At 59.5% G+C, this 8,714-nt stretch overlaps 1 protein-coding gene across 1 annotated transcript; it reads left to right on the top strand.

The window, feature by feature from the left end:
* Nucleotides 1-2,234: 2,234 nt before the first annotated feature.
* RLBP1 (retinaldehyde binding protein 1) lies at nt 2,235-7,373 on the top strand. Its single transcript, XM_052807128.1, has 8 exons — nt 2,235-2,350; nt 3,214-3,257; nt 3,529-3,657; nt 3,934-4,135; nt 5,235-5,413; nt 6,112-6,270; nt 6,919-7,029; nt 7,140-7,373. Exons 2-8 carry the CDS (start codon nt 3,246-3,248, stop codon nt 7,296-7,298), a joined length of 951 nt encoding a protein of 316 aa, XP_052663088.1. The 5' UTR covers nt 2,235-2,350; nt 3,214-3,245; the 3' UTR covers nt 7,299-7,373.
* Nucleotides 7,374-8,714: the final 1,341 nt, after the last annotated feature.

The raw sequence follows: 8,714 nt of genomic DNA, 5'->3' as shown, positions 1-8,714 counted from the left end.
GAAGTGCCGGCCCGTCACCCGGGCAACAGCTCCCGCCCCCGAGCGCTCACTTCCCTTCCCCGCCACCGGCCGCTCCCGCCTCCTCCGGCCGCCCCGGGAGATCGCGGGTTCGAGTCCCGCGGGGTGCAGGCAGCGTGGGGTGCAGAATGGTGTGGGCTGCAGGGAAACGTGCGGTGCGTGGCAGCATAGGGTGCAGGGCAGCGTGGGGTGCAGTGTGGCACGGGGTGCAGGCACGTGGGGTGGCAGGGCGGTGTGGGGTGCAGGCACGTGGGGGTGCAGGCAGCATGGGGGCGCGGGGTGGCGTGGGGCGCAGGGCAGTGCGGGGTGCAAGCAGCATGGGGTGCAGGCGCATGGGGCGGGCAGCCGGGGGGGGACTGGGGCACTCGGCACAAAGTGCCCATTCAGGGCCACCCCGCAGCTGCAGCAGCAGCAGCAGCAGTGCCCGGCCCCCGCGAGTGCCATCCACGTGGGGTGCAGATATCTTCGAGTAAACCCCTTAATTCCAGGGGGCACGAGGGGTGGCCTTGGGCGCACGAGGAGGTTTAGCCCGCCTTTAAGCAGCGGGATTTAGCCGGAGGATACGGTGCCAGCACAGCGTGGGAGCTTTTGCAAGCCCCGTGCTCACGGGGAGCGGGAGCGGATGCTGCCGAGCAAGGGGGAGCGGGTTCGCCTGGGGCCATGGGGAGGGGGATAACCAGACCTGGCTGAGAGATCCCCAAAGGGATTTGGCCACAACACCTTGGGGTGGGTCCTCCTTGGGTGGGTCCCTCTTGGGGCTGCCACCTTTCCCAGGACCCCTTTTCCCTGGACAAAGCACCCACTCAGTGATGCCAGGGCTTGCGCGTGAATCTGCAAAACTATTTTATCTGCAATGAGCGTGATGGCCAGGTCGCCACGGTGGCCACAGGAGCACAGGTCCCCTCTGCCACCCCCATACAGGGCTGTCGGGGAAGCCCTCCGCTGACGGTGTCCCCTGTCATGCACCGTCTTGATCGCTGGGCTGCAGACAAACGTCCAACAAGCACTAGGAGGGAGCTGAGCCTTGCACCGGGGCTGGCGTGGGAAGGGGATGGGGAGGTCGGGGGGTCTCCCATGGAGAGGAGCACGCGGTGCCTCTGGCCACGGCGGCATTGCCCGGGGTCTTGGCACAGGTCCGGGTTTTCCCTCCCTGCTCCCCCCTGCCCTTCATCTGGAGTCTTGTGCCTTCCTCCTCCCTCCCTCGCAGCGGGGTCTCGGCTCTGTTTGCAGGGCAGCCCCGTGGAAACCAAATCCGTAAATCCCAGTGGCATTACAAAACATGCCTTGTGTAAGCCCCCTCAGTCCTGCTCTGGTGCTTAGCCTGGCCCTGCCACCTCCCCAAAATCCCCATCGCGTTAAATGCCCAGCCGAGCTCCTCTCCTAGGCTTGGGGAAAGAGTTGTGCACAGCCCTATCCTCTGCACATCCTCACCCAGCTCCCACAACCCTGGGCCCAAAAAGAGTTAAGGCTGCAAGGGCTCCCCTGCCCCACACAGCTTCAGCACGCTGGGATGTGGACGCCCAAAAAGCCTCGTCCCGCTGCACCTGGTCACGGGCTCAGCGTGGGCCCTGCCACATCCCAGGGCTCCCCTCCCTCGTGGGTCCACGGCATCACCCCAGGGGTGGACTGGGTTCCAGTTCCCAAAGCTCTGAGCAGGAAACCATCACTCAAGGGCATGATAAAAAAAAGCCACCTGTCCATGGTTTTTTGTTTTAAAAGCTGAAAGGGCCCCTATGTGGTTGCTGGTTTGGGTGGCCTTATTGGGGAGGAGTTGGAGAGCCCCAGGCAGGACCAACCCCAGGAGCATCCTCTGCCATGGACCCATCCCCACAGCCAGACACTGCTCATGCGGCCAAATTCACAGCGGGACCTTGCCAGGCTTTTTGGGGCAGAAGCAGGGGAAGAGACCTGGCCCGCTCTCCCCGGGGGAGCAGGCGGGGATGGCAGGCTGCCCACTGCCTGCCTCTGCCCCTGCCCCGTGCTAATGAGCGAGTTACACAACGAGAAGCTTTTATACTTCGTTAATCGGGTCCGGCATCCCAGCCCGCCCCTCCACGCACACTCTGGCCTGCCGGCGGAGCCCTGGCTCCCTCCTTCCCTCTCCTCAGCTGCCTTTTGTAATGTTTTAATGGGGTTTCTTGCCTGGGTTTGTGCTGACTTAATTACAAAGCTGCAGTGAGTTGATGCCTTGTGACGGTCTAATCCCAACCCGGTGACTCTACAAAGCTTTCGCCCGGCTATCTTGCTGCTCCACTCCAGCCTTGCCGTTCGTGCATCCATCTCGGCCCCGTGCACTGACCTTCTGCAGACGGTTCAGCTTTTCCTCTCCCTGGTGAGTATCCAGGACTTTTTCCACCTGAAATAACTTCATTGGAGACCATCATCCAGACCTCCCTTAACCTGACATCTCTGGGGTTGGGATTGCTTTTAGTGGGCTGGAAAAAGGGGATGCCGATCCCTTCCCCAGGAGCTGGTGGGGAAGAAGATGCCCCTGGGAAGTGGTTGAACTGGAGCCAAGCATCCCTCACACAGCCTGGGCTCGGAGCCGGTGCTATGGCCAGGCAGGGTCAGGGTCAGGTGCTGAAGTTGGATGAAGGCAGCCCTCTCCCTCCTCTCCATGCATGGGAACAAGGTGTTTCACCCAGACCACGTTGGAAAGATGCCAAGAGGCTTGCAGTCCAGCGTTGCAGCTGGTGATGGGCTCTGGGCTGGAGCAGCAGGACTCGAGGGTTTGGGAAACACTCTGGGGATAACGGGGTAGTAGAAATAAAAGGCAAAAAAACCACAAGCTGGCTGGCTGGCTCCGCCGAAGCTGGGTGCTTGCCTCTGCCTGTATGAAGGTGGTCTGAGACAAAGCAGCGCTGGCTGAGCTCATGGGGTTGGAGGTCCCCATGAGATGCCCCCAACCTCTATCGGAAAGGCAGAGCCGGAAAAAAAGCGTGAAGGTGTCAGATGATCAATACCCACATTTTTAAGCTGCTTTTGCAAACATCCCTGGTGTTTCTCAGGCTGCTCAGCCCCTAGCAGGCAGGCAGAGATGCGGGCAGTACGTAACAGAGCCGAGGAGGATTGGGGGTGTCCTCTGGGCACAAACCTCCACCCCTGCCTGAACAAGAGGGGCAGGGATGGGGCGTGGGGGGGCTGCGGAGGCCATTGGGATCCCCACTGCTGCTGATTCGTCCTTCCCTCTCCCAGTGTCCTGCAGCCAACAGAGGACAGAGGACGACATGTCTACAGTTGTGAGTACTGCCTCTGCACCGCCCCAACCCTGGGCTCTGAGCATCCCCTCTGTGCACTGCCGGCATGGGGTGCACCCCACGCACCCCTTGCCTCCCCAGCTGCTCTCAGTCTGTGACAGGGAGCCTGGGCAGCACACAGCCCATCCCCATCCCATTGCATGGCCTTGGGTGCATGTGCGGAGGCTCTGCTCTTCCCCATAGCCCCCTACCCCAGGAGACCTGCAGTGGGGTAGGGAGCTGGGGAGACCCCACATCCTCTCCTCACCCCCAGACGGGCACCTTCCGCATCGTCTCGGAGGAGGAGCAGGCCCTGCGCACCAAGCTGGAGCGCCTCACCACCAAGGACCATGGCCCTGTCTTCGGGAGGTGTGAGAAGATCCCCCCGCACACCCTGCAGAAGGTGAGGGTGGCCACGGGGAGCAGGTGCAGCCCAGGGCTCCTGCTCCTTCTTGGGGGCCAGAGGAGACCCTCGATGGGCTCTTGTGTTGGGAAGGGCTGCACTTACCCCAAAGGGTCTGCAAGTAGGGGACTTGGATGACCCTGCCCTCCCTGCACTGGGATGCTGCAAGGAGCATCACTACGCTCCCCCAGCTTTTGGGTGCCTAATGACCTCCAGGGTGTTTTGGGGTGTGTGTGGGGCATCACCGAGCTGGGTCCCCTCTCTGCTCCCCTCCAGGCAAAGGATGAGCTGAACGAGACGGAGGAGCAGAGGGAGGTGGCGGTGAAGGCGCTGCGGGAGCTGGTGCAGGAGCGGGCGGGCGGCGAGGAGGTGTGCAAGGCGGTGGCCGAGAAAGTGCAGGGGAAGGATGACTCCTTCTTCCTCCGCTTCATTCGCGCCCGCAAGTTCGACGTCCACAGGGCCTACGACCTGCTGAAAGGTGGGGAGGGGTCCCAGGCTGTGATGCTGGCTGAGGACAGCGGTACACATCCACCAGCAGCTCCCAGTCCTGTGCTGGTGCCTCCTAGCCCCCCCGGTCTGGGCTGTGCTGGCAGAGCAGGACCCTGACATGGGAAGGGGATGAGGAGAGAGGATAAATAGAAAAACACAGGACTCGGGGGCTTGGGATGCAGGGGAAAGAGTTGGGATGGGGAAGGAAATAAATGAGGGTGATACCAGGCATCCCGCAACACCAGGACAGTCCCATTCCTCGCTAATTTACCAGACAAAATGGGAAGAAAAATGCATTTGGCAGTGGCAGGCTATTTCATTTGTGCAGCAAACCCAGCTGGTTTGGGCTGCATCCTCTCGAGACCCCCACACCCTATACACACCCCTCTGTATCCCTGTAAGGAGCTGGTCCTGCACCCACCCTGACGCTTCTGTGCATGGTGCCTGGTGGGCTCAGCACACCTGGGACCCCTCAAGGGTAGGGTGCAGGGTGGGGGGCTTGTGGCACCCCCTCCCCACACTGAGAGTGACCCATAGGGATGGAGGGGGAGTGGGAGGGCAGCCCGGGGGGTGGCTGCCGGCAGGAACCTGCCTGGCTCCGGCTCTGCTCTTCTTTGTGTTGGCCTGGAGGATAATGAGTTGTAATTATCAGCGCTGGCTCTCAGACGAGGTTTTGTTCGTCCACATTTTCCCAGGACGAGATTCCTTATTTTGTGCCCGCAGGGTGCCAAGGGAGGGGAGCTGGGGGACATCACCCAATTGAGGAGGAAGGGGAGAAGGGAAATGAGGGAAAAAATGACTTCATCTGCTTGTTGAGATGTCGGAGAGAAGGCAGGCATGGGAAGCCCCTGGCATGGGGAGAATAGCTCTGAGCATGCTGGGGCTGAGGCTGGTCTGCTGCTGAGCTCCTTTTCCCCACCTTTGCTGGAGGAGACCTGACCCATGTGGACCCCAGGCACAGCCGGTCTGCAGCTCTCGGGCTCAGGACCAATGTCTCACCATTGCCAGTCCATCCTGTCTCTGGGGCCTCCAACTTCCCGAGGCCAGGTGAGCAGCCGTTGTCCTCTCCAATTTCTGCCTCTCTCCAGGCTACGTGAACTTCCGCCAGCAGTATCCTGAGCTCTTCGACAACCTGACCCCCGAGGCCGTGCGCAGCACCATCGAAGCTGGCTACCCCGGCATCCTGGCTAGCAGAGACAAGTATGGCCGGGTTGTGATGCTCTTCAACATTGAGAACTGGGATTACGAAGAGATCACCTTCGATGAGGTCAGCTCAGCCCAGCCCAGCCATCACTCCCAGAGCAGCATGGTCCTGCTCCTGGGCTTGTCCCGCTCAGCACGTCTGAGTGCAGCATCCCTTAGACACACATATACATATGTCCACACGCAGCCTCCAGCCGGTAAATCCAGGTTGAAGCAGATCTGTAGCCCTTTGAATTTATCCTTCCAGGGAGTCTGAGAGAGCATAGTCCATACCAAAGGGTTCACCTTCCTTCCCCCTGACACGGTGCAAGATGCAGGCCAAATTCAGGTGTGCATCCCCCAGCCCAGGTAACATGAGGTGAAGAAAGGCACCACACCATAAAACCAAGGTGCTTGAGGAAGGAGGAACCCACAGGGCAGAGGAGGAAACTGAGGCATAGGGCACAGAAAGGGCTTCTTGGCAAAGAGATCTCCAGGCATGTAACTCACAAGTTCTCCAAGCTCCGCTTTCTGCTCAGCTCTGAATTCGGTGGGAACATATCCTTGATCCAGACCTGAAAAGTGCCCACCTTGAAAGCGGAACATGGTGGTTGTTCAGCATCCTCTGAAATGCCCTCCCTGCTCTGAAGTCCTGGGGCTGGCTGCAACGGGCAGGCTGGAGTCAAGCAGACCCTGGCTAACACTGCATGGGAGTCTTCCTGGGAACCTCCTGGGGTCTATGGGAGGTGAGACCTAATACCAGACCCTGCTTCTCTCCACCAGATCCTTCGTGCCTATTGTGTTATCTTGGAGAAGCTGCTGGAAAATGAAGAGACCCAGATCAACGGTTTCTGCATCATTGAGAACTTCAAGGGCTTCACCATGCAGCAGGCGTCAGGGATCAAACCCTCTGAGCTCAAGAAGATGGTGGACATGCTGCAGGTGAGGTGGCAAAGTCTTTTGCCCAGCAGTGGCAGAGTGGGCCCTGGGGGAGCAGAGAGCTCAGGGAAGGGTGAAGGCAGGGCTAGTAGGGTTTGGGATTGCCACTACACTGGCACCATGAGAAAGCACCATGGAGAGGCTGTTCCCTGGCACACACTCCTTCCCTTGCCAGCTAATTGGCTAAATCCTGCAAGATGGATCCTATTTTTCTGGCCCCAGCTCCCTGCCCTCTCAAATGGCTGACCAGAAGCAGTACCACCACTCCTTGCAGCATCCTATAGCATGGCCTGGAGGCCTTTCCTCACCACCGTCTCAGGCCAGCCCCATCCAGGCTGGACAGACACTCACAGGCACTCCAGGATTTCTGCCCTTAGACCAGAGGCCAAACACACTCAGCTCTCCCCAGGGAAGGAGGACAGCAGAGATGTGGTCCTTCTCGTGGAGTGGGAGCAATGAACCATCTGTGAGGCTCTTCAGCTTCCCTGGTGGTCCTGGGGTTGGGACAGCTGATCCTCTGGGTCCATCAAAGAGAGAAGGGGAGATTGGGCAAGGGGAACCATGGCAGTGCTGGGGTGTCTATTGCTGCCCGCCCAGATCTGCAGGGCCAGCACCCTTTGTAACTGTCTGTGTCTGGGTTTCGGATCCTAGGACTCCTTCCCAGCACGGTTCAAGGCCGTCCACTTCATCCACCAGCCTTGGTACTTCACCACCACCTACAACGTGGTCAAACCTTTCCTGAAGAGCAAACTGCTGGAGAGGGTGAGTGTGGGAAAGGGACCTGGAGGCAGAGGCACATCCCTGGGTGAAACAGAGCATCTGGGAAGAGTTGCCCAGGTCCTCTGCTGAGGGTCACTCCTGCCTCCCACCAGGTCTTTGTGCACGGGGAGGAGCTGGAGTCCTTCTACCAGGAGATCGACATTGACATCTTACCAGCAGACTTTGGTGGCACCCTGCCCAAGTACGACGGCAAAGCAACTGCAGAGAAGCTCTTTGGGCCCCGCATTGAGGCTGAAGACACGGCACTCTAAACTGGGATCCGCTTCCCCTCCCCTGTAAAATAGGATCAGAGGTGGCCCTCTAACCCCAACCACCTCCTTATTGTAGCATTGATTGAATGACTGCTCGTGATGAAGCGCTCTGGGCACATTGCTCCATGCCTGTCCCTCCCCTCCCCAAACCTGCCAGCGGGCTGCCTGGCAGCCCTGTCCCTCCCTGGCAGAGGGTCCTTCCCTTGGGAGCCAGCAGGAAAAGGAGGCCACCAGCCCTCTCCCACAGCACACCCTGAAGCTGCAGTGGGATGACAAGGAGACCATCTGCTCTGGGAAGGGAGGGCTACAGCGAGGGAGAAATAAAGTGTTTAACAGCAGAGCTCCGGGGTCCCTTGGGGCAAGCAGCCAGGAACAGGGGTGCAGCTTTTTGGGCACAGGTGCTGGCTGCACTGCTTGTTCTAAGGAGGCCAGGAGCGTCACTGCTGTCCTCCCATCATTGACTGCCCTTTGGCACAGGGGCCGAGGAACTGGCCACCTTGATCGTACCCACATCCCTGAACGAGCTCCCCCATGGCTGGGCAAGGACCCCCAATTCTCAGTCATCTGCTCTAACCAGAAAAGAGAAAACAGCCCAAAAGATGTAAACAGGGCCCAGCTGGCTCTGCCTAATACCTGCTCAGCCAGGCAGGCAGGGAGGAGGAACAGAGGCTGCAGCAGCCACTAAGACTAGGAGACAGATTTTAACTGCAGGACAGTGAAAGACAAGCAGAATATACCCTCCTAAATCCTTCCAAAGCCTCAGCACAGCTGTTTCTCCTAGCACTGCATCATGAGAGGGAGCTCAGTCAGGGAAGCCCCACCAAAAGCTACCACAGAGGGCAGAGGAGGGTCCTTGCCCAGCAAACAGAGCTGTGCCTGATGCTAATGCTGATGAGCCCTTGCTAACATGGAGTCAGCGGGACCAGGATGGGGAGGAGGGAGGCAGAAGCAGCTGCATCCCAGGCAAAGCAGTCTGTTCCAGTTCACGAACCAGGCATCTCCTCCAAGGAGCTGATCAGATACCCGTTTCCAGACCATCTTCTCCTCCCTTGGCCAGCAGTAGAGCTTGGAGAGGAGCAAGTTGCTGGTCTCTGCCCAGGTTACCTTCTTGTCTGTTAACCTGGTCCCACAGCATGCCCTGTCCCCGCTCCCTCCCTCTCAGCCCTGCAGCTACACACGGGTGCCTTTCATCAGCCAGAAGACCAGACCCCCACCCAAAGCTGGCTGAGGTGGAGGGTGCTGACAAGAGCCACATTCATCAGGCACTGGCTCAGGCTCAAACCAAACAGGACGTTGGCTCTGAAGCTGCAGGGAGGATGGGGCCTGTCTGGGCAGAGGCGACTGGGGTTAAATCTGTTTTCTCCAGCCTCACCAGCATGGCTAGTCCATGCGTGGTGAGTCCCAGCCTGAGGCTAC

Source organism: Harpia harpyja, chromosome 14 (assembly GCF_026419915.1).
Source record: "Harpia harpyja isolate bHarHar1 chromosome 14, bHarHar1 primary haplotype, whole genome shotgun sequence".
In the NCBI taxonomy this organism is placed as follows: domain Eukaryota; kingdom Metazoa; phylum Chordata; class Aves; order Accipitriformes; family Accipitridae; genus Harpia; species Harpia harpyja.
This window is presented reverse-complemented; position numbering and strand designations above follow the sequence as displayed.

Coding starts and splice junctions, on each gene's coding strand:
- RLBP1 (XM_052807128.1), top strand. Junction 5,414..6,111: donor AAGAGATCACCTTCGATGAG/GTCAGCTCAGCC, acceptor TCTCTCCACCAG/ATCCTTCGTGCCTATTGTGT. Junction 6,271..6,918: donor AGATGGTGGACATGCTGCAG/GTGAGGTGGCAA, acceptor TTCGGATCCTAG/GACTCCTTCCCAGCACGGTT.